Source organism: Macaca thibetana, chromosome 14, assembly GCF_024542745.1.
Source record: "Macaca thibetana thibetana isolate TM-01 chromosome 14, ASM2454274v1, whole genome shotgun sequence".
Taxonomy (NCBI): Eukaryota; Metazoa; Chordata; class Mammalia; order Primates; family Cercopithecidae; genus Macaca; species Macaca thibetana.
Genome location: NC_065591.1, coordinates 18,459,095 through 18,485,473, shown reverse-complemented (window position 1 = coordinate 18,485,473; position 26,379 = coordinate 18,459,095). Strand labels below are relative to the sequence as shown.

Genomic DNA, 26,379 nt, shown 5'->3' with positions numbered 1-26,379 from the left:
TGGGATGGATCAGATGGTTCAGATGTTCCTCATAGATAAATAATGAATCTCTGGGTTGGCCATTCCCAAATTCCTTCACTCAGAACTCTGAACACACATTCATCTTAGACCACAGGGTCATTCTCAGGAAATGCTTCAATTATTTCTGACAGGTGCATCTACCATACACCTGCTCCCCAAGTGTCTCCCCTTGTACTATGGCGGAGGTGGTGGGGAGGGATTTGTGTAACCTCTGCCCTGGAGGGTGGGGAAGGTAAAGGTTGAGTGTAAAATGGCAGCAGCTGGGGCTGGCAGTGGTGCTGCTGGGTGCTGCAGGGCTTGTAGGGTTCTGTGAAGAGGGCTGAGAAGGTGTTGACTTTGTCTGCCCCCTGCACCTCATGGGGAGACAGTGGCAGTTTCACAGTGCAAAAGTCTTTATAAGGGTCCCCCATCTGGTTCAGATACTTGGCCTGAATCTTGTGTCAGGCCTCACATATCTTTCAGGATTTTCAGGTTGGGGAAGAGAAGCTGGGTGATGATGATGTTGTATGTGTCAATCTTGTACTTGGCCAGCTCCTGGATCAGTCACTCTGTCTCATACAGGGATAGAACTCAGGGATATATTTGCAGATGATACAGGTAGTCTGCTCAGGGCCCTTGAACTGTTTGCTGACAAAGTAGATGATGAGCAGTGTCTGCTTCAGCATGGAAGACAGCAGGTCTATGTTCATGTCCCCCACACCTAGCATGTTGCACGTTTGTAAGATGAATGGGCTGATCTGGTTCTTGATCTGCTGAGTGTCATGTCAACCACTACCACTGAGAAGTTCATACCCTTCACTAGCCTCATGACCTCAGCATAGCTCATGGCCTCATTGATGCTGGGGAAGGCACTCATGGCTTCCTGCATTAACTTCTTGCTCATGCTCAGCATGTTGTCCTCCTCAAAGAACTCACTAGGCAGCTACGCTGCACCCTGGCTGGCGTCAGTCTCCATAGTGAAGAGGTTGTCAGAGCCTTTGACCTTGGTAGGCGCCGTTGAGAACTTCTGGTCAAAACCATCTGAGATGTTGTGGACTAGGTCTGTGGAGATGATCAGAATACTCTCATGCCCTTTTGATAGGTGGATGGCCAGGCTGCAACTGCAAGTGGGCTTTCACATGCCACCTTTGCACCAGCAAGGATCCACTTAACTTAAGGCTGCACTTCTCGATGATGTTGCTAAACCTAGGCTCCAGTGGCTCTTGGAGGCTGACTTTGGGAGACTGAGGTGGAAGGATCACTTGAAGCCAGGAGTTCGAGATCAGCCTGGGCAACAAAGCGAGACCCTATCTCTAAAAAAAAAAAAAATTTTTTTTTAATCAGCCAGGCATGATTGTGTGTGCTTGTAGTCCCAGCTACTCAGGAGGCTGAGGTGGGAGGATCGCTTGAGCTCAGGAGTTCAAGGCTACAGTAAGCCATGATTGTATCCCTGCATTCTAGCCTGGGCAACAGAGCAAGTCCCTGTCTAAAAAAAAAAGAGAGAAAGAGAGAAAGAGAGGGAGGGAGGGAGGGAGGGAGGGAGGAAGGAAGGAAGGAAGGAAAGAAGGAAGGAAGGAAGGGAGGAGATTTCCTTAGTTTTAGGAAATATTTTTAGGAAATCCTTATTTCCTAATTTTTATTTATCTTGCTCAGCACTTTAAACTGACTTCTGTTTTTTGTTTGTTTGTTTGTTTTGTTTTTGTTGTTGTTTTTAGGAAATACTGTAGGAGTAAATGAGTGTCATGTCTATGACTTACAAATAGTTCCAAAAAATGATAATATGTATATACATATGTACTTATATGTCTGTGTGTGTATGTGAGAGAGAGAGAGAGAGCAAGAGAGAGAGAAAAAGGAGAGTGAGAGAGAAAATGTAGCAAAATATTCACATTTGAGTAATCTAGGTAAAGGATATTCAGGAATTCTTTGTGCTATTATAGCTTTTTGGTAAATTTGAAATTATAATACGTCAAAATTTTTAAAAATTAAAATCTTCAAGGAAGAACTCCAACAACTTAAGAATAAAAAAAATTGCTCAATGAAATTTGAATACTCGTTTTGGCAAAATCTGTTTATGGCAGACATATGGTGTACTTCTGTATGGCCTTTAAGATATTTTTAGGAATTTTCTTGTTTTACTTTAGAGGAAAGATTAATGTCTATTAAAGAACTTTGTAGTTTAGTCAAATACAATGAAAAATTAGTACAAATATGCATTTTTAAGCTTGGTGGGTCAAATGTTTGTTTTGAATTTCTGGTCATGATGGCTTGCAGTGTTCATGACTTGGGCCTCTTATTCATTCTACACACATGGTAATGATACGTAAAATTTTCTAAGAAGAGAATTTTAAGGACGTAGCCATGCATAAAATTAATATAAATTCATCTTATTAGAAACTCAATAAAACCACAATGCAGTAAGTGGGACTGTGACCACATGCCTCTTGTGCTCTGGATTCAGAAGGTGTAGTAACTGAAAGCTCATTTCTTGAATGGTGGAGATTCAAAGTGTTGTACCTACAGTGCAGGAGACTGGAGCCAGCCCCTTCTGCCTCCACCACTTTAAGAGAGACTCAAAAAAAGTGATGACTGCTACCTGACAAATGGCTTACATAAAACCTGGAAGTTTAGCCAGGTGCGGTGGTGCATGCCTGTAGCCCCAGCTGTTTGGAAAGCTGAGGCAGGAGAATCCCTTGAGCCAGGAGTTTGAGACCAGCCTGGGCAACATAGTGAGACCCCATCTATTAAAAAAACAAAAACCTTGAGGTGTGAGAAGAAGCAGACAGCCTTACAGCTAGGTCTTAGTGGGTCCAACCTCCTTAGCAGTACAGTGACAATCTCTGTGATGTCCCTAATATCAGGAATGGAGCCATAAGTCATCCAATACAAGACCTGGTTCTGGACTAGGGTCTGTCCACAAGAGAGAGTAAAAACCTCCCACTTCACATGAACTTATATGCTGAAATTCTAAAATATATGAGGAACACTAATATTGAGAAAGACAGTCAATAAACCCAATAAACATAAATTTACTCCAGAGAAAATAAAAATAGTTGAACATTTAAAACTGACTTGGAGGCCAGGTTGAGGTGGCTCATGCCTGTAATCCTGGCATTTTCAGAGGCCAAGGAGGGCGGATCACTTGAGCCCAGGAGTTTGAGACCAGCCTGGGCAACTTGGCAAAACCCTGTCTCTACAACCCTGTCTCTAGATATAAAAAGGCATGGTGGCATGCGCCTGTAGACTCAGCTACTTGGGAAGTACTTATTATCTTTTAAATTATTCATTCTCTATTCTGTCTGATCAGCCTGAGTAATGCAGATTCTACAGTGTATCTACCATGTAGGTTTATTTTTATTTATTTATTTATTTATTTATTTATTTATTTATTTATTTTGAGATGGAGTCTCGCTCTGTCACCCAGGCTGGAGTGTGGTGGCGTGATCTCGGCTCACTACAACCTCCACCTCCTGGGTTCAAGCAATTCTCCTGCCTCAGCCTCCCAAGTAGCTGGGATTATAGGCATGCGCCATCATGCCTGGCTAATTTTTTTGTATTTTTAGTAGAGACGGGATTTCACCATATTGGCCAGGCTGGTCTCGAATTCCTGACCTTGTGATCCACCCGTCTTGACCTCCCAAAGTGCTGGGACTACAGGTGTGAACCACCGCTCCTGGACAGTTTATTTGTATTTATTTTGCTCAGCACTTTGACTTCTGTTTTGTTTTTTTGTTGTTGTTGTTGTTCTGGAAAATTATCAGCCAATATATGTACATATGTATTTTGTGAGATAGGATCTCACTTTATTGCCCAGGCTGAAGCACAGTTGCATGAATCTTGTAGAATTGTAGAATCTACATTACTTAGGCTGACCAGACAGAATAGAGAATGAATAACTTAAAAGATAATAAGTGTAACATAAAGACCTAAAAAACTATGAAGACAGGTAAGAGACATTAAAAAGCTACAACGTATATCTAATAGGATACAGAAGAAAATGATAGAGGGAATGGCAAAGAAGCAATATTTTTAAAAGAATTGGGGGGTGCAATGACTCACATCTGTAATTCTAGCATTTTGGGAGGCTGAGGCAGGAGGATTGCTTGAGGCTAGTAGTTCAGGACCAGCCTGAGCAACATAGTGAGCCCCATCTCTACAAAAAAGTTAAGTTTAGCCAGGCATGGTTGTGTGCACCTGTAGTCCCAGCTACTCAGGAAGCTGAGATGAGAGGATCACTTGAACCCGGGAGTTCAAGCTTCCAGTGAGCTATGGTCACGCCACAGCACTCCAGCCTGGGCAACAAAGTGAGATCCTGTCTCAAAAAATATATATGTGGGCTGATCATTTTCCCAAACTGACAAAAAACAGAAGTCAGTTTAAAGTACTGAGCAAAATAAATAAAAATAAACCTACATGGTAGATACGTTGTAGAATCTGCATTAAAGATAAAGGAAATTGTTTATATGAATGATAAGAATGATTCACTCCAAAGGAATGGCAGGAGTTTGACAGCAGTCTGCTTGATATCAGTGATAGGTGCGAGGTGACAACGGGGTGGTATCTTTAAAGTGCTGAGAGAAGATAGGTAATAACCAGAATTCTCCACCGAATTAAATTTCATTCCAATAGGTAAAATAAAGATATTTTCACTCACAGGCTTTTGCTGAAAGAACTACAGGTTTATGTCTATTAATAAATTCACAATTCAAAAAAAGCTTTGAAAACCTGAATTTGTCCTTTGGTAAGTTTTCAGCAAACTCATTTGGGGGGTAAACTTGACCTGAACTAGTTTACGGGCTAAGTTTGGTCTTTGTTTATCCCATTTAGTGTGAATACTTATATGTTTCACTGTGAAGACTTTAATATGTTTGAATCCATGGGGTGCTATCCCAACCCTGCTGGAGGTGTTATATCACATCTGGTTTGTGCAATGTATTACCTTTATAAAATCTCAAAGTTTGCCAATTCCAAACCAGAAAGGTGCCAGGATTTCAGTAAGTGATTATGGATCTTATTAGAGGATGTAATTTAGCAAGAAAATGATTGAACCAAGAGTGAAGGAGCAGAATGTGGGAAATAGTAGTGAGCGTGAAAATTGATTTCATAAATGTAGGTAGACTTAATTCATTATTGATTTTTTTTAAGTAGTAATTTTTTTCTTTTTTTTTCTTTTTCTTTTTTTTCTTTTTGAGATGGAGGCTCACTAACGCCCAGGCTGGAGTGCAGTGGTGCAATCTCGGCTCACTGCAACCTCTGCCCCCCGGGTTCAAGCGATTCTCCTGCCTTAGCCTCCCGAGTAGCTGGGATTACAGGCATCTGCCACTGCACCTGGGTAATTTTTGTATTTTTAATAGAGACAGGGTTTTACCATGTTGGCCAGGCTGGTCTTGAACTCCTGACTTCGTGATCCACCCACCGCGGCCTCCCAAAGTGCTGGGATTATAAGCATGAGCCACCACTCCCGGCCTAAAATAGTAATTTTTACATTTAAAGGGGTATATTGTCCTCTAGGTATGGGGGTGAATTTTTTAAAAAAGGGAATAAAAAGGAAAAGGTAGATATCAAAAGAAATAAAAGACATCCAAATTGGAAAGTAAAAGGTAAAATATATTCACAGGTTACATGATCCTATGCATAAAAAGCATCCCAAAGAATCCACCAAAAAAAAGAAAAAAGAAACTTCTAGAGCTTATAAATGAATTCAGCAACGTTTCAGGGGACAAGAGCAACACATAAAAACCAGTTGTTTCTGTATATCATCAATGAACAATCTAAAAGGAAATTAAGAAAAGCAATTGTGTTTAAAAGAGCATCCAAAAGGTTTAGTCTATTAGGAATAAGTCTAACAGAGGAGGTGAAAGACTTGCACACTGAAAACTATAAAACATTGCTGAATGAAATTAAAGAAGAGCTAAATAAATGGAAAGACACCCTGAGTGCATGGATAGGATGATATAACACTGTTAACATGTCAGTACTACCCAAAGCAATCTGCTGATTCACACAGTTTCTTTTCTTTTTTATTTTATTTATTTATTTTTTGAGACAGAGTCTCAGTCTGTCACCCAGGCTGGAGTGCAGTGGCATGATTTCGAGTCACTGCAACCCCCACCTCCGAGGTTCAAATGATTCTCCTGCTCAGAATCCTGAGTAGCTGGGATTATAGGCATCCACTACCACACCCAGCTAAGTTTTGTATTTTTAGTAGAGATGGGGTTTCGTCATGTTGGTCAGGCTGGTTGATTGAACTCTCTCTTTCTTTCTTTCTTTCTTTCTTTCTTTCTTTCTTTCTTTCTTTCTTTCTTTCTTTCTTTCTTTCTTTCTTTCTTTCTCTTTCTTTCTTTCTTTCTTTCCCTCCCTCCCTCCCCTCCCTCCCTCCCTCCCTTCCTTCCTTCCTTCCTTCCTTCCTTCCTTCCTTTCCTTCCTTTTTCCTTCCTTTCTTTTCTGATGGAGTCTCACTCTGTCTACCAGGCTGGAGTGCAGTGGCGCAGTCTGAGCTCACTATAACCTCTACCTCCCAGGTTCAAGCAGTTCTCCTGCCTCAGCCTCCAGAGTAGCTGGGATTACAGGTGCCTGCCACCACACCTGGCTAGTTTTTTTGCATTTTTAGTAGAGACAGTTTCACCATGTTGGCCAGGCTGGTCTTAAACTCCTGACCTCAGGTGATTTGCCCTCCTCGACCTCCCAAAGTGCTAGGATTACAGACGTGAGCCACTGTGCCTAGCGATTCAATACAGTTTCTATCAAATTTCCAAATAGGCTTTTTCACTGAGAGAAAAAGCTAATCCTCAAAATCATATGGAATCACCAGGACAATCTTGAAAAAAGAATATAAAATTGGAAAAATCAAACTTCCCAACTATAAAACTAGCTGTGAAGCCACAGTAATTCAAGTATTATGGCACTGGTATAAGGACAAACATATAGACCACTGTGATAGATTAGGGAGCCCAGAAATAACTCTTTACATATATGCTCATTTGATTTCCTGCAAAGGTGCAATTCAATAGGGAAAGGACAGTCTTTTCAATAAATGGTGCTGGGAAAACTGGATATCCACATGTGAAAGAATGAAATTGGACTATAAAACTCTTAGAAGAAAACAGGGGAAACTTTTCATGACATTAAATTTAGCAATTATTTCACGGATATAACACCAAAAACATAAAGAACAAAAAATATAAATGAATTGGACTTCATCAAAATTAAGAACTTTTGTGCATCAAAGGATACTATCATGAAAGTGAAAGGACAACCTACACAACAGAAGAAAATATTTGCACATCATATCTCCAAGAAGGAATTAATATCCAGAATATGTAAAGAACTCCTGCAACTCAACAACAAAACAAAAAACCCAATTTAAAAATGGGCAAAGGACTTGAATAGATATTTCTCCAAAGAAGATACCCAAATGACCAACACATGAAAAGATGCTCAACATCATTAGTCAATGGTGAAATGCAAATCAAAACAACAATAAGATGCCACTTCACACCCTCTAGGTTGGCTATTTTTTAAAAAGGAAAATAGTATGTGTTGGTGAGGATGTGGACAAATTGGAACCCTTGTGCATTGCTAGTGAGAATGTAAAATAGTTCAGCTGCTCTGGAAAACAGTTCAGTTGTTTCTCAAAAGGTTAAACCTGTAACTACCATATAATCCAGCAATTGCACTTGTAGGTATAGATCTAAAAGAATTAAAGAAGGGACTGAAACAGATACTTGTATACAAATCATAGCAGCATTGTTCACAATAGCCAAAAGGTGGAAGTAACGCAAGGGTCCATCAACAGATGAATGGATAAACAATATATGGTATATACATACAATGGAATATTATTCTGCTTTTAAAAAAAGATAAATTTATGGCCCTGCAGTGGCTCACACCTGTAATCCCAACACTTTGGGAAGCTATGGTGGAAGGATCATTTGAGGCCAGGAGTTCAAGGCTTGCGACCAGCCTGGGCAACATAGGGAGACCCTGTCTCTATTATTTTAAAAATATGAAGGAAGGCAAGAAATAAATTTTGATACATGCTACATCTACAGCCCTTGAAAACATTATTCTTAGTGAAATAGGCCAGAACGACAGATATTATATGATTCCACTTATATGAGGTACTTAGAATAGACAAATATATAGAGATAGAAAGTAGAATAGAGGTTATCAGGGTCTGGGGGGTGGGCAGAAGGGGGTGGTGGTGTTTAATTGATACAGAGTTTTTATCGGGGATGATGAGAAAGTTTTGGGTATTGATATTCATGGTTGCACAGCATTGTGAATATATTTAATGATGCTGAATTGTACACTTGCAAATGGTTAAATGATAAATTTTATGTATAGTTTACCACATTAAAAAAGTTTTCCAATTTAAAAAGAGATTCTAGTCACATTCTAAAAAATAATATCAGAAGATATTAATAATCAGAAGATATATAAATAATATCAGAAGATGAGAAGACTGCACATAAGTTATAGAAAGTGTGCTTTGGGCTTTGTCTTGTTTTGTTTTTATTTTTATTTTGTTTATTTATTTTGAGACAGGGTCTTGCTCTGTCACCCAAGCTGGAGTGCAGTGGTGCGATCACAGCTCACTGCAGCCTTGACCTCCTAGGCTCCAGCAGTCCTCCCACCTCAGCCTCCCAAGTAGCTGGGACCACAGGCATGTGCCACCATGCCCAGCTGATTTTTGTATTGTTTTGTAGAATCAGGGTTTCACTATGTTGTTCAGGCTGTTCTCAAACTGCTGAGCTCAAGCAGTCCACCCACCTCAGCCTTCCAGAGTGCTGGGATTATAGGCATGAGCCACCATTCCTGGCCCCTTGTCTTGTTTTGGAGAGTTATAAAGATAATGAGTATTTTCAGACATTTTCAAAAATGTGTAGATAGGTCAGACGCGGTGGCTCACGCCAGTAATCCCAACACTTTGGGAGGCTGAGACGGGTGGATCACTTGAACTCAGGAGTTTGAGACCAGTCAGGGCAACATGGTGAGACACCATCTCTACTAAAAATCCAAAAAAATATCTAAGCGTGATGATGCATGCCTTTGGTCCCAGCTAATCGGAGGCTGAGGTGGGAGGATCGATGCTTGAGCCTGGAGGGCAGAGGTTGCAGTGAGCCAAGATGGGGCCACTGCACTCCAGACTGGGTGACAGTGCGAGACAATGTCTGGGGAAAAAACAATGTAGATAAATATTATGTTAATTTTTTAAGATGGGGTCTCACCATATTGCCCAGGCTGGACTCAAACTGCTGGGCTAAAGCGATCCTCCATCTTCAGCCTCTGAGTAGAACTACAGGCATGTACTGCCATGCCTGGCTGATTACATTAAATTTTAATACTGAAAGATTATAGATTTTGTCTATAGCTTCCAAACTAATAGGGAGGATAGAAAAGAATTAAAACAAAACAAAACTTTACTAACACAATAGAAGGTAGGAAAAGAGGGTGGGGAAAGGCAAAGAGGAATGGATAATGGGAAAGACAAAATAAGATATCAGGTCAGAAATTAATCAGATACACTAAAAAGCTACTCATTAACATATAGTGACTGTAAGGTTGGGTAGAGAAGCAAAATCTAGCCACATGCTATTTACAAGAGATATACCCAAACAAAATGACCTAGAAGGGGGTTATTAAAGGCACAGAAACAGATATACCAGGAAAATACCAATCAAAATAAAGCTGGTATTGCAATATTATAATAAAAATATCAGACCCAAAGCCTGGAATTTAGAAAAATTAATAAGATATAGACTTTCAATATTTCCTGTGTGGCTAGCTTCAAAGATACATTCTACCTGGCATCACTTACCTGTCTTTCTTATCTTTCTAAATCAATTTCCACAAATATTTATGAGTAATTATGAGTTAGGTAATATAGTAGAGACAAAGATGAGTACAATCTGTGCTTACTCCATAGAACTGACAGTCTAATAGGGGAAAGTCCAGTAACTTTAAAACAAAGTAGCAAATTGTGAGCACTGTTAGAGAATTTTAAGCGAGATACAATGGAAATTGGGCATGGGAGATAAAATCAGGAAAAGACTTTACACAAAATTTGGCATTTGAGATAGTCTTTAAAAGCTATAACAAAGCTACAATTTCATTAGACCATGACCTAGACATCAACTTTTCTCTCTTAGAATATGAAGCATGCTTTGGGACTACTTTGCTGGATAGCTTCATGAATTTAGGCTACAGTATTATCATTTCAGACTTCATTTGCTGGAAATGTAGCCTACTGCATTTACCTATAACAGCTCATTTCCTGTATTTTTTATTTTCCTTTGCTTAAGACAATAGCACTGCATGGTTAGGTTAACACTTTCGTTGCTTTTGAAAGCCCCTCTACTAACCTAATCTTTTGCCAGATGATGTCCTCATACTTCCTCAGGGTGTCTTAGAAGTAGATTTCTATGCTAGCTGTCCATTAAAGAAGAAGAGTATATAGTTTGCTTTTTCATAAAGTGCTGTTACTATTAACAGGAAGGAACTAACTTTATCCTAAATGAAAACATACTCTATATTAAAGACAAGTTAGACTCTTTCCCATGAAGTTGGTCTGAGAGAAGGGAAACGGAATAGATGGCTCCTGAAATTTTTTCTTGTTCCATTCAGAGTCAGATTTTTCCCCCAATTTATATGGTCAACAAATGAAAATTGGCATTTGGAATTACCACCGTTCCCCCCATTGCTTGCCATCTTCAAATTTAATGTCTCCTTCTCCACAAAGATTAACATGTTTTCCGCTCATGATTTACTTGTCAGAGAATTTAGAAGTTTTCTGGAACCTGAAGTTTGCTCTGGTAGGGATGATTACTGGATAATTGCCTATTCTTCGGTGGAATTTCCATTTTTAGATTACACCAGGCTCTACAGCCTTTATTTCTTTGGCAGGAAAACCCAAAGTCAATGGAGTATATTTTTTCCCTTCCCTGGCCCAGCTTAAACAATGACTCACTTGGGCCCTGGGGCTTTGCTTCATACTCTCATTTAGGGGCCACTTTATACCCTTGTTTCTATTTTCCTTTCTTGTTCTGTTTGGACCCTTTATATCCTTTGGCACATGGGATTTGTCTCTAGGGTTATTGTCAGAGAGATATATAAAACCACCCCAAACTGGAACAGACACTCCAGTTATGTCCCCATAAGCCATGTTATCCTTATGGCAGCTGGTATAGGCCAGGGAGAGTACAGAAAGAATTTTTTTTTTTTTTGAGAATGAGTCTCACTCTATTGACCAGGCTGGAGTGCAGTGGCATGATCTCAGCTCACTGCAACCTCCACCTCCCAGGTTCAAGTGATTCTCCTGCCTCAGCCTCCCGAGTAGCTGGAATGACAGGCGCACACCACCATGCCCGGCTAATTTTTGTATTTTTAGTAGAGACAGGGCTTCACCCTGTTGGCCAGGCTGGTCTCCAACTCCTGACCTCAAGTAATCCACCCACCTTGGCCTCCCAAAGTGCTGGGATTACAGGCATAAGCCACTGCGCCCAGCCCAGAAAGAATATCTTTAAGGAAACCTAATTCCAAATGGAGTGGAGGGAAAAGTATTCTCCAAAAAGGAAAATATGAGTGCCAGTGTCATCCAGTTAGAGACTAAAAGGCTTTCCTCCATATGCGATGCTCTAATGACTGATTTAGATGTCCTCTGTGTGTACCTGTGGAAGGTGGGAAGCACTCAGAGGAACTGGCCTCCAAGAGTTTTCGGAGAGATATGGTTATATGAAGAGACTTCCCCATAGAAGGGCTAGGTCTAATCTAGACTTCAGAGTTTTGTTGGGGAGAAAAATTCCCTCTTTTTGGCAGTGGTTCTCTCTGGTCTCAATTTTTCATTCTGATTCCAGCCTTCTGGATTCCATCTAACAATGATTTCTTGATTTTTCTCTTTGCAGTTTTAACAGTGTATGCCAGGGAACACACATTCTCTTTCGAGAATTCAGCTTCGTCCAAGCCACCCCCCACAATAGGGTATCATTTTTACGAGCCTTCTGGAGATGCTTCCGAACTGTGGGCAAAAATGGCGGTAAGTCTTCCCGAATCCTTCCTTCCTTCCTTCCTTCCCTCCTACCTTCCTTCCCTCTCTCTCTTTTTCTTTCTTTCTTTCTTTCTTTCTTTCTTTCTTTCTTTCTTTCTCTTTCTTTTTCTTTCTTCCTTTCTTCCTTTCTTCCTTTCTTCCTTTCTTTCTTTCTTTCTTTTTCTTTCTTTCTTTCTCTTTCTTTCTTTCTTCCTTCCTTTCTTCCTTCCTTTCTCTTTCTTTCTTTCTTTCTTTCTCTCTCTCTTTCAAACTTTTTCTTTTGTTCCTATAAATATTGTTTGAATGCATGCTATTCAAGGTATTTAGAATACCTCACTTTTGAGGAGTTGTCTGGTTTATGTCAAAGATATTACTATTACCACTATCATCACTAATGATACCTATTAAGAGCCAAGTGTAGCTCTTTACGTGTAGTAACTCGTTTATCTTTACAAGGGCTCTCTGTGGTAGATACTATAATCCCCATTTTGTAACTAACGAAACTGAGGATCAGAGAGGTTAAGTAACTTGGCAAGGTTACATAGTAAATTCTGGGCCCAGATTTATACCCAGGCAGTCTGACTCCACAGCCCTTGCTCTTGGCAGATATTAAAATGCCATGCAGTAAATACAAGGAATAATGTGAATACAAAGAAAGAAACTCCTGAATGGGGGTGGGATGGGGATACTGTTGTTAGAGGAGGGAGAGAAAAGTGGAGCAGAGAAGGTCCTCCTTAGAACTGGCTGTTTGATCTAAGCTGGGAAGGAAGAGTTGGAATCATTCACATGGATAAAGGAGAGAAGGGCATCCTAGGTAGAACATATGCTGAAGCACAAAAGAACCTGGAATACTTATGTAACAGGTCAGAATGTCTAGGGTCTGTGTGAAGTTTGTGAAGGAGGTTAGGGGAGATGAGACTGTGAAGGAATAACGGAGCTGCTGAAAGATCATTTTTTAGCCATATAAAAGAAATTGGGCCAGGCACAGTGGCTCAGCCTATAATCCCAGCACTTTTGGATGCCAAGGCAGGTGGATCACTTAAGGTCAGGAGTTTGAAACCAACATGGTGAAACCCCGTCTCTACTAAAAATACAAAAATTAGCCAGGTGTGGTGGCACACTCCTATAATCTCAGCTATTCAGAAGGCTGAGAAACGAAAATCGTTTGAACCCTGGGGGACAGAGGTTGCTGTGAGCCGAGATTGTGCCACTGCAATCCAGCCTGGGCAACAGAGCAAGACTCTGCCTCAGAAAAAAAAAAAAAAAGAAAAGAAAAGAAAAGAAAAGAAATTGAGGCTGGATGTGGTGGCTCACACCTGTAATCCCAGCATTTTGGGAGACCAAGGTAGGAGGATCACTTGAGCCCAGAAGTTTGAGACCAACCTGGGCAACATACTGAGACTTTGTCTCTACAAAAAAATAAACAAAATTAGCCAGGTGTGGTGGCACATACCTGTAGTCACAGCTACTTGGGAGACTGAGGTAGGAGGATCACTTGAGCCGGGGGAGGTTGAGGCTACAGTGAGCCATGATTATGCCACTGACTCTAGCCTAGGTGACAGAGCGAGATTCTGCCTCAAAACAAACAAACAAACAAAAAAGTTAAATTTTATTCTCTGGGTGTTATTTGAAGGCTTTCTTTGGCTTTGGTTTTTTTTTTTTTTTAAGTCCCAGTTGCAACCAGGTGCGGTGGCTCACGCCTATAATCCCATCTCTTTGGGAGGCCATGGTGGGCGGATCACAAGGTCAGGAAATCGAGACCATCCTGGCTAACACGGTGAAACCCCATCTCTACTAAAAAATACAAAAAAATTAGCCGGGTGTGGTGGCAGGTGCCTGTAGTCCCAGCTACCCAGGAGGCTGCAGCAGGAGAATGGCGTGAACCCGGGAGGTGGAGCTTGCAGTGAGCCGAGATCACGCTACTACACTCCAGCCTGGGCGACAGAGCAAGACTCTGTCTCAAAAAAAAAAAAGACCCCGTTGCCCAGGCTAGAGAGCAGTGGCTTGATCATAGTTCACTATAACCTTGAGCTTCCATGCTCAGGTGATCTTCCTAACTCAGCCTCCTAGCTAGCTAGGACTACAGGTCCATGCCCACCGTACCTAGCTAATTTTAAATGTTTTTGTAGAGACAGGGTTTTGCTATGTTGCCCAGGCTGGTCTCAAACTCCTGAACTCAAGGCCTTAGCCTTCCAAAGCACTGGGTTTACAGACGTGAGCCACCATGCCCCATCTTATTTGAAGGCTTTTAGATAGGAGAGTGGTGTGGTAATATCTGAGCTCTAGAAAGATCATTCAAAAGGCAGTGTAGAAGATGGTCTAGACTGGAGGCAAGGAACATAGAAGTCTGGTAGTAGTTGAGTGAGAGATTAGAGCCAACACTAAGGCAGTATGGAGATGGAAGGGGCACTTTTAGAGATAGAATCCATAGGATTTGGTGATTGGATTTGGCATTAAGATGAGAGAGAAGACCAGTGGTAATTTCCAAGTTTTTGGCTTGGGCCACTGCCTAAGAATATTAGAATATTTTTTTAAAGCCTTCAAGTAATAGCCACAGAATAAATTTCAACTTTTTTTTTTATTTTTATTTTTGACAGGGTCTTACTCTGTCACTCAGGCTGGAATACAATGGCACAGTCTCAGCTCACTGCAGCCTCGACCTTCCAAGCTCAGGTGATCCTCCCACCTCAAGTAGCTGGGAATATATTTGTGCACTACCATGTGTGGCTAATTTTTGTGTTTTTTATAGAGTTAGGGTTTCACCATGTTACCTAGTCTGGTCTCGAACTCCTGGGCTCAAGCCACTTGTCCACCTCAGCCTCCCAAAGTGCTGGGGTTATAGGCGTGCGCTACCATGCCTGGTCTCCTACTTTCATATTATGTGTTTTTATAAATACCTTTAAGGCAGTTGCTTGCTTGCTTGCTTGCTTGCTTTTCTTTACTTTTCTTTCTTTCCCTCCCTCCCTCCCTCCCTTCCTCCCTCCTTCCTTCCTTCCTTCCTTCCTTCGCTCCTTCCTTCCTCCCTCCCTCCCTCCCTCCCTCTTCTCTTCTCCCTTCTCTTCCCTTCCCCTCCCCTCCCCACTGAGGTTATAGTAAGTGAATAGGTAGACTCCCTGCTTTTGAATTTATGAGATTCCCCACTATGCTCTAATCAATGCTACTGCTACAAAACTGTAAGTTTTCTAAATAGCTACTAAATATACAGCTATTAAACTTTTATATATAGTTACTAACTCTTTTCTAAAACTTTTCTACCCAATATCTTATTAGTTCTACTGTCCTAAGAAATAGGTAAAGTGGGTATTATTGTGCCCATTTTATAAATAATGAAATTGTGTAACTTGCAGAAACATTTCATGGTGGATTAGTATCAAAGCTAAAAATAGAACCCAGATTTACTAATATGCTGATGTGCTATTTCTACTATTTTTACTTCAGTCATTGCCTCTTTGACATGTAACTCTGGAGATCATGCATCTCCATTACTGTATTATTAAAGAAGTACTTAGTGTACTGAGGATCGTATCATTTCCTTTACAGAATAAATGCACTAATAGGCAAAAACCAATGTGGACTCAATTTTAAGTGAAGCAACTCAGAAACACTATTCCATTGGTCTCTATATAAACAAAACTGGGAACTGTGAGTGTATAGGTAAAGCTTGTGCTATATTAACAGAGGTTGTCTTTCCCAGTCCCTTACTCAGTCAGCAAATATTTGTTGTAGACCACCTAGTACAGTCGTCTCTCAGTATATGCAGGGAGTGGTTCCAGAACCCCCATTTATACCAAAATCCATGCATAATCAAGGCCTACATTAGTCCTGTGGAACTCTCATATGTGGAAAGTCAGTCTTCCGTATACAGGGCTTCATACCCCTAGAATAGTGTATTTTCAATCCATATTTGGTTGGAAAAAACCCCCCTAAAAGTGTAGATCTGCACAGCTGAAACCTGTGTTGTTCAAGGGTCAGCTGTATATTGAAGAATATGGCTAGATCTAGTTTCTGTGAGACAACATATGAAGATAACTATGGAAAACGGTCTTCAGATAGCCTTAACTTTTTTCCTGATACAGAAGTGGGGCCTCTTCAAGAATGTATTTACTATCACAAGGGATTCATGTAGCATTTGGACTCTTAGCAGATGTGGGTTTCTTTATCTTTCTAATAGCAGCTGCCAGTGACTCATCCAGCTGCTAAGAATAAGCAGCTCCAAATTGCCTGTTTCTCCTTGTGCCATAAACAAACACAAAACATAGATTTTATGCTGGCTGTTTATTGTTATGCTTCTTCTTTTTTTTTTTTTTTTTTTTTTTTGAGACGGAGTCTCTCTCTGTTGCCCAGGCTGGAGTGCAGCGGCGCGATCTCGGCTCACTGCAAGTTCTACCTCCCGGGTTCACGCCATTCGCCTGCCTCAGCCTCCCAAGTAGCTGGGACTACAGGTGCCCGCCACCATGCCCGGCTAATTTTTGTATTTTTAGTAGAGACGGGGTTTCACTTTGTTACCCAGGATGGTCTGGATCTCCTGACTTTGTGATCCACCAGCCTGGGCCTCTCAAAGTGCTGGGATTACAGGCGTGAGCCACCATGCCCGGCCTATTGTTATGCTTCTTAGTCAGACAGCCTCAGACTTCTTAGACTAAATGCAACATCGGTGTCTAGGTGATCCTAAAATAATTGGTTAAGTAGCTTTAATATATTCTCAGCTTTTTCTAGGAAACTTCAGAACATCTTTCTAAACCGGAATGTGTCAATCTCCAATTTTAATCCAGAATGAGTGAAAGTTCTTGGAGGCAAGATTCTAAAGGAAAGGATTTATTAAGCCCCATTTTATCAATTATAATGCCAGATACCTGCCTACTGAGTGGAACTCCTACTGCATTGTTCTTCTGCAGATAACTTCCTTAGAATGTCATGTGCATACTTGAGCATGATCAAGTGGAAACTAACTCTTCTGGGAGGTAGCAAAAGAAGAGCATACGTATCTAAAAATGAAGCCACTTGTAGAAATCTAAGGACCTGGTCCCTTTTGACAAAAAATATTTTATTCCAGTTTTTAGCAAGTATGGGGGTATAATATCATTTCTGCATGACTGAGCACTGATGCTAATTATCTTGTCCAAATTTCAGATAATCTCATGAAGACTGTAATGAACTTCTTGGTATCTAAGCAACTTTAGGCTCTTTAAGTTTTATTAGAATTTTTAAAGCCTTTAAAATTACACTTCTCACTTTACTAATTTTTTCTGTATAGGAATATTAATCTGAATTTTCTAAGTCTGGCAAAGATTGATATTCTCTTGATGTAAATCTTTACTTCTGTTTAGGGATATCGGCTCAAAACAGCCTTCTCCAACTTTATTTTCAATTAGAATTTAATTTTGAGTATATACATACATACACATACATACATATATATATTTCATTTGATAAAATAATGATAGGTACTTCCTCTTCTATCTGTGAAGAAGTATCTGCTAAGGGAATTGCCCTCTTGCCACTAACAATGAAAGAATCAGAATATCTGAAACAGCAGTTTTCAGACATTGGGCAATAGGCAGGTGGGGACTGTGAATTCTGAGAGGCAGTTTCCAAGCAACAGTATAGGAAGAGAGATTGTCAAAGAGCTTAGCAGTGATACTGAGTTGAGGAGGCAGAGACTGGGGTTTAGGGAGGCTGGAGCAGCCAGAATTTACAGGTCAGAATCCAAAAGAGGAAGAAGTTGTTCAGTGAGCTCCAGAATCTTTGGCTACAAACTTTGCATATGTGTGGGTTGGAAAAAAAACTACCAGAAAACAGGGGCCAAACAATTTCTGGAGTATACAAGGGGCTAAGTATAATTTACACTTCTACCAGCCATAGTGAAAAGACCTCAAAACACACAGGGGACTGGGTAGAGTTCTCAACAGTTTAAAAGCAAAAAGGATTAAATTGATCTGCAAGTAATTTAACTCTATACAAGAACAAAATTCAGTAATCTTTAAAGGAATTTAACAAAATCCAGCATTCAGCAATGCAAAATTCACCAAGTCTGACATTCAATTCAAAATTACCAGACAGGCCAGGCATGGTGGCACATGCCTACCTCCCAGGACTTTGGGAGGCCAAGGCAAGTGGATTGCTTGAGCCCAGGAGTTCATGACCGGCTTGGGCAACAGGGCAAAACCCTGTCTCTACAAAAAATTTTAAAAATTAGCCGGGTGTGGTGGTGCACACCTGTGGTCCCAGCTACTCAGATGGCTGAGGTGGGAGGATTGCTTGAGCCTAGAAGGTTGAGGCTGCAGTAAGCCGTGATCACACCACTGCACTCCAGCCTGGGTGACAGAGAGTAAGACCCTGTCTCAAAAACAAAACAAAACAAAATTACCAGACATTAAAAGAAGCAGGAAAATACAGCCCCTGACCAGGAGAAAAATTAATCAATAGAAACACAGATCCAGAAATGACAGAGATGATGGAATTAACTAACAAGGACCTTAAAATAGTTATTTTAAATCATATAAATATACTCAAGTATGTAAAGAAAACATGAATATGATTACGAGATTAGTGGAAGATATTAAAAAGATCCAAATGGAATTTCTAGACATGAAAAATACAATATAGTGAAAATGATAGTAGCAATTAACATTTATTAAGTGCTTCTAGATAGATTATCTCATTTTTCTTCACAACAACCCTATGTGTTAGGTAGATGCTATTACTTCCTTTGCGCAGAAAATGAAACAGATTTAGAATGTTAAATAACTTGCTCTAGGTCACACACCCAGTCAATGAAAAAGCCAGTGCCAGGAGAAGCCATGAAGCCTGACTCCAGGCTGTATTATTGCTTCAGTGTGTTCTGCGTCAACACTGCATGAGAGGCTGGAAATACAAATGAGTAAGTGAAAATACTTGCCCTCAAGGAGCTCTTATTCTAGGAGAAGAAACAGAGTAGCATAGGAACCAACCCAAATGCCCATCAGTAATAGACTGGATAAAGAAAATGTGGAACATACACACCATGGAATACTATGCAGCCATGAAAAGGAATGAGATCATGTCCTTTGCAGGGACATGGATGAAGCTGGAAGCCATTATCCTCAGCAAACTAACACAGGAACAGAAAACCAAACACTGCATGTTCTCACTCATAAGTGGGAGTTGAACAATGAGAACACGATGGATACAGGGAGGGGAACATCACACACCAGGGCCTCTTGAGGGGTGGGAGTTGAGGGAAGGGAAGTTAGAGGACAGGTCAATAGGTGCAGCAAACCACCATGCACACGTATACCTATGTAACAAGCCTGCACATTCTGTACATCTCTCCCGTTTTTTTTTTTCTAGAAGAAATAAAATAAATAAACTAGATTATTAATTCAACCCCACCCCTGTTCCACCAAAAAAAAAAACAGAGTGGTGTAGAAATAGTCTCCATAGAGTACAGGTGATTTTTAGAGCCATGCATAAGATTCCGTAATAGCACAAGGGAGAAAATAGTAAATTCTGTAGAAGTAGGTGAAGGCTATAAAGGAGCAAACACAGTTGGGATGGATCTTGGAGCAGTAGAAAGCTGTTAAGCAAATAAGGAATACATTCAAAAACAGGGAACACGATTTCTGAAAGTATGATAACATGAAACAACATGGTTCCTTTGGAAAGTGGTAAGAAGTCATTGTGGCCAATACTTAACACATAATAAGGAAACACTATCACAGTCAATAGGAGATAATGCGGAATGCTTTTATGTGCCATACACTGAGCAAAATGTTTACATGTATTCATTCATTTAATCCACACAATAAACATATGAGTTGATATGATTACTATCCTGTTTTATATGTTAAGAAACGGAGTCGGCTGGGTGCAGTGACTCATGCCTGTAATCCCAGCACTTTGAGAGGCCGAGGCAGGTGGATCCTTGAGGTCAGGAGTTTGAGACCAGCCTGGCCAACATGGTGAAACCCTTTCTTTACTAAAAGTATAAAAATTAGCTAGGTGTGGTGGCACATGCCTGTAGTCCCAGCTACTCAGGAGGCTAAGGCAGGAGAATCGCTTGAGTCTGGGAGGCAGAGGTTGCAGTGAGCCAAGATCATGCCACTATACTCCAGCCTAGGCAACAGAGTGAGACTCTGTCTAAAAAAAAAAAAGAAAAAGAAAGAAAGGAAAATAAAAGGAAACTGAGAGTCAGAGAATTAAGTAACTAGCACAAGGCCACAGCGTTTATAAGTAGCACAGCTCATATTCCAACCTACATCTTCACAAAGTTCACATTATCACATTCTTTTTTTTTTTTTTTTTGAGACTGAGTCTCACTCTGTTGCCCACTCAATGCAACCTCTGCCTCCCAGGCCCAAGCAATCCTCCCACCTCAGCCCTCCTAGTAGCTTGGAATACAGGCACATACCACACCCAGCTAATTTTTGCATTTTTTGTAGAGATGGGGTTTCACCATGTTGCCTAGGCTGGTCTCAAACTCCTGGGCTTAAGCAATCCACCCACCTCAGCCTCCCAAAATGCTGATTACAGGTGTGAGCCACCACTCTCAAGCCCACGAAGTCCACATTCTTAACAACTTGCTGTGTATGCTACCCCAGGTGTTACAAAGGGCTTCGTGTGCACTAAAAAGCATAGGAATGAGACAATGGACTTTGGGGACCCAGGGGAAAGGATGGGTTGAGCGTGAGGGATAAAGGACTGCAAATTGGGTTCATTGTATACTGCTTGGGTGATGGGTGCAACAAAATCTTACAAATCGCCACTAAAGAACATACTCATGTAACCAGATACCACCGGTTCCCCAAAAACCTATGGAAATAAAAAGTTTCTCCTGAAGTTAGTAGAATCTTCTCCATTTGTGTGGTATTTTCACATGTAACACAGACAAAAGCATGGAAAATAGAATGCAAGGCAGGTAAAAGTGAAAACAAAGACCAGTTAGGAGACTCTTATAGTATAACAAAAATGACCATGAAAATGAAGAGCTATTTAAGAAGTTGGTTTGACAGGATTTGCTGATTGACTGGGTGAGGGATGTGGCAGAGAAAGAGTCAAGAATGAATGCCAGGATGTAAAGTATGACCAGTTTCATCCCTTCCTTGCTTTTTTCCTTTCCTTTTTTTTCCTTTTATCTTTTATGTTTCACTCTGAATTGACAGTGGTTTTGTGTTCATATTTATTCATTCGACAAACATTTATGTATCAGTTGCTGGTGATAAAGCAGTGACTGGGACAGACAGAAATTTTTATTCTTGTCAACTTTGCTGTATGATCAGAATATTGACAAAAATCCCTGCTTTTATAGAGCTTACATTCTAGGAATCAGGGAATTGCAGTGGGTCTATCTGATTATGTGATAAAAATCTGTTACTTTTTCTAAAATATCTAATGTTTATGGTGGACAAAGTGATGTCAAGGGAAAATGCAGACACTTTAGGCTGAAATGAAGCTGTTGGTCTGACTTCTTTGTGTAATTGCCTTGAACTTCCACTTGATTTTGCTTGTCACTAAGCCTCATCTTCACCAGTAAAAATCATTCAGTGAGGATTAATAGTGCTTTACTACAGGAGTGGGGTGGCTGTCTTTGAATTATTAAAGAGCAATTGTTGCTTCTGTAATGTTTTAAACAAACAAGAACCCTTCCATGTGGTCTCTTCACTAATGTGGGCCCCACCAGCCAATTATGTTCACCTGCTCCAACCAGTGCATCGCCTCTCCTCATTTTCTCCTGGAAACTGGGTGTAGACAATCAACAAGAATTTCAGTGCCTATTTCCTAGCTCCCATTTTGTTTATTTCTCCTCAGTTCCTAATTTTCCCTTCGTTTTTCATGTTTATTTCCTTCTTCAAAATCTTTTCTCCAGGGAGAAAATTGACAATTGATGACCCCTCAAATCATTCACCTCTCTACCTCCAATAACTTTAATCTTTCCCCCTATTTAATGTTCTCTTTTTTTTCGATGTTGGTTATTTGGGGCTGTTACACAAGCATTCCTGGAATGCTTTTGTCACCATCTTCTCTCCCACCTGAAACTCCTCAACCCTCCATACATAATACCTGTACGTTTTAGTTTTAAAGGTCAGGTCCTTAAAGAAGCCTTCTCTGTGACTCCCTCCCTTATCTGAATTGGGTCCTTCCATTATAATTTTTCAGACTATCCTCTGATTTTTAGTCATATCATTTATTACAGTTTCTGATTCAGTATTTACTTGAATGACACTTAGTGTCCATCTCCCTTATTAAAATTATAAACTTTATGAGGACAGGAACCTTGTTTATTTTGCCAGTAATTATATCCCTAGCACCTAATATAGGTGAGTGATTTTTTTGTTATATAATATGAAGGCTTACCATTTCCCCATAATGATACAGAAGATAGATTATTGAATGGATTATATTATCATTCATTTTATCAGAAGATAGGTTAGTTTTTAAAATCTGCTTTACATTAACTTTTCTATATTATATAGGAACTTCTGATTTAAATTAATAAATCTTATTGACAAAATGCTATATACCAGGTACTAAACCTCATGTTCAAAGTGCCCCACTAAAAACCAGCCCAATCAAAGCCATACTATAGTAAATAACACCTAATTAAAATAATATTCAGTATTCCAAAATAAGGATTTGAAAGATTTAGATCATTATCCATAATCAAACTTTAAACACTGGTGAATAGTACCTCCATTCCTTCTTTTGTATTCTGGGTTTTTACCTTCACTCCATGAAAGGTATCACAAACTAGTAGTCAGCTAACTACACATGCCTTGGCCTACAGATGATCTTCTTTGGCTTGCAGTGTTAAAAATATTTAGATTCAATTAGATGCCAATGTTTCACATAAAAGTCTCAATTTCAGTTTCACTTGAAGAATGGAAAATCCTCCCAGCACCATGCCCACATTCCTGCAGGGAGACAGTTCACCAGGGCAGAGATGCAGCTGCTCCTTTTAGACAGGGCATATGGTCTCAGATTTACCACCAACCCAAGCTGCCCTGCTTCACCTGCTGACGTTCCCTGCACGTCGTCTGTAGGCACTGGAGTTTGCTACCATTGCTAGAGCTTCTTGGTCCATTTATAATCACTAAAAGGTAAAGTTACACTCTTAATTCAGTCAAGAGCTTTTTTCTCAACTATTAATAGATTCTCTTTCTCTTTTCTCCTTGATATCTCCATATCACATAAAATTTTAGAATTAGAAGGGACCTTAGAAATCATTTCATCTTGAAACTAGGTCTTAAATATATATATATATATATATTTGGTTTATCACCAAATGACCATATATATGAGGATTTTTATTTCTGGGATCTGCATTCTCTTTTGTTGGTTTATCTGTCCTTATGATTACTGTGGCTTTGTAATAAGTTGGGGTTTTTTTGGTTGGTTGGTTGGTTGGTTGTTTTGAAACGGAGTCTCACTCTGTTGCCCAGGCTGGAGTGCAGTGGCGTGATCTCAGCTCACTGCAACCATATATATATATGGTTTTTCTTATTATTGTGGTAAAATATCTAACAAAATTTACTATTTACCACTTTTTAATTTGAGAAATCTTTTTTATGGGCATAAAATCCATATAACAAAATTTACCATTTTAACCATTTTTAAGTGGACAGTTCTGTGGCATTAAGTACATTCACAGTGTTGTGCAACCATTATTACCCTCTGTCTCCAAAACTCTTCATCTTGTGAAACTGAAACTCAGTAGCCATTAAACAATGACTCCCATTTCTCTCCTCCTCCAGTGCCTAGAAACCACCACTCTACTTTCTGTCTCTATGTATTTGACTATTCTAGATATATCAGATAAGTGTGTACAATATCTGTCCTTTTGTGTCTCACTTATGTAACTTAGCATGATGTTTTCAAAGTGCATCCATGTTGTAATGTGTATCCGAATTTCATTCCTTTTTATGGCTGAATAATATTCCATTGTGTATATATACCACATTTTGTTTATTCATTCACCTATTGATGGCCACTTGAGTTGTTTCTACATTTTGGCTGTTGTAAATAATACTGCTATGAACATAAGTGTACAAACATCTTTCTAGAACCTGCTTTCAATTACTTTGGGCACATAACTAGAAGTGGGATTACTGTATCGTATGGTAATTTTATGTTTAATTTTTTTGAGGAACTGCTGTGCTGTTTTCTACAGCAGCTATATTATTTTACATTCTCACCAGCAATGCATAAGGGTTCCAGTTTCTCCACATCCTCAATAATGCTTGTTGCTATTTTCTATTTTTCTGATAATAGCCATCCTAAAGAATGTGAAGTGGTATCTCGTTGTGGTTTTGATTTGCATTTCCCTAATGACTAGTGATGTTGAGTATCTTTTCATATGCTTATTAGCCATTTTATATCTTCTCTAGAGGAATATGTATTCAAGCCCTTTGCCCATTTTTGAATCAGGCTGTTTTGTTGTTGAGTTGTAGGAGTTCTTCATGTATTCTGGATATTCATTCCTTATCAGGTATATGATTTGAAAATATTTTTTTCTATTCTGTAGGTCATCTTCTCACTTTTTTTAAAATCATATCCTCTGATGTACAAAAGTTCTTAATTTTGATGAAGCCCAATTTATCTATTTTTGTTTTGCCCCATATGTTTTTGGTGTCATATCCAGGAAATCATTTTCAAATCCAGTGTCATGGAGATTTCCCCTATGTCTTCTTCTAAGAATTTTCTAGTTTTAGCTCTTAAATTTAGGTATTTGATCAATTTTGAGTTAATTTTTATGTAAGGTATTAGGTAAGGGTCCAACTTCATTCTTTTGCATGTACATATTCAGTTTTCCCAACACCATTTGTTGAAAAGACTGTCATTTCTCCCATTGAATGGTACCCTTGGCACCCTTGTCAAAAATTAAATGACCATATATATGAGGATTTTTGTTTCTGGGATCTGCATTCTCTTTTGTTGGTTTATCTGTCCTTATGATTACTGTGGCTTTGTAATAAGTTGGGGTTTTTTTGTTTGTTTGTTTGTTTTGAGACGGAGTCTCACTCTGTTGCCCAGGCTGGAGTGCAGTGGCGCGATCTCAGCTCACCACAACCTCCACCTCCCAGGTTCAAGCAATTCTCCTGCCTCAGCCTCCTGTGTAGCTGGGATTACAGGCGCATGCTGCCATGCCTGCTAATTTTTGTATTTTTAGTAGAGACACGGTTTCATCATGTTGGTCAGGCTAGTCTTGAACCCCCAACGTTGTGATCCGCCTGCTTCGGCCTCCCAAAGTGCTGGGATTACAAGCTTGAGCCACCGCACCCAGCCTTGTAATAAGTCTTCAAATCAAGAAGTGTGAGTCATCCAACTTTGTTCCTTTTCAAGGTTGTTTTGCCTATTCTTGGTCCTTTTAAAGATATTTTATTAATGGTTTTTTCTATTAAAAAAATACCATTGGAATTTCAATAGGATTTCAGTGAATCTATAGATCACTTTTAGTAGTAGTATCACCTTGACAATATTAAGTCATTTAATCTATGAACATAGGATGTGTTTCCATTTATTTAGGTCATCTTCGGTTTCTTTCAGCAATATTTTTAAGAGAAAGTGTCTTACTCTGTTGCCCTGGCTGGAGTGCAGTGGCACAATCCTAGCTCATTGTTGCCTTGAACTCCTGGGCTCAAGCAATCCTCCCACCTGTGCCATCAAACTCAGCTAATTTTTTATTTGTTTTAGAGATGAGGTCTCACTCTGTTGCCCAGGCTGGTCTCAAACTCCCGGCCTTAAGCAATCTTCCTGCCTCTGCCTTCCAAAGCACTGGGGTTGCAGGCATGAGCTACCACACCCAGCCTCTTTCAGCGATGTTTTGTAGTTTTCAGTATACAAGTCTGTCACCTCCTTGGTTAAATTTATTACTAAGTATTTTATTCTTTTCATGCTATTGTAAATGGAATTGTTTTTCTTAGTTTCCTTTTCATATTTTTCATTGTTAATTTATAAAAATATAATTGATTTTTGTTCTGTTTTTTTTTGAGACAAAGTCTCACTCTGTCGCCCAGGCTAGAGTGCAGTGGTGTGATCTCGGCTCACTGCAACCTCCACCACCCGAGTTCAAGCAGTTCATCTGCTTCAGCCTCCCAAATAGCTGGGATTACAGGGACATGCCACCACCCCAGCGTGTAGTTGATTTTTGTGTCTTGATTTTGTATTCTGCATCTTTGCTGAATTCATTTATTAGGTCTAACAGTTTTTTTTTTGTGTGTGTGTGTGTGTAACCTTTAGGGCTTTCTGCATATAATATCATATCATCTGTGAACAGAGGTTATTTTATTTCTAATTTGGATGCCTTTTTTTTTTTCCTTAATTGCTCCAGCTAGAGCTTCCTGTACTATGATGAATAGAAGTAGTGAAAGCAGGCATCT

At 39.8% G+C, this 26,379-nt stretch overlaps 1 protein-coding gene and 1 pseudogene across 4 annotated transcripts in view; one reads left to right on the top strand and one right to left on the bottom strand.

Annotated features, from left to right (window-relative positions):
- CSTPP1 (centriolar satellite-associated tubulin polyglutamylase complex regulator 1) overlaps positions 1–26,379 on the top strand; it is a 230,218-nt gene that overhangs the window by 99,134 nt on the left and 104,705 nt on the right. For all 4 annotated transcript variants that reach the window (XM_050757635.1, XM_050757634.1, XM_050757637.1 and 1 more), the window contains exon 3: positions 11,904–12,034. In XM_050757635.1, the coding sequence (XP_050613592.1) occupies positions 11,904–12,034 (131 nt within the window). The remainder of the gene's footprint in view (positions 1–11,903; positions 12,035–26,379) is intronic.
- LOC126935711 (ATPase Get3-like) lies at positions 159–10,762 on the bottom strand (annotated as a pseudogene).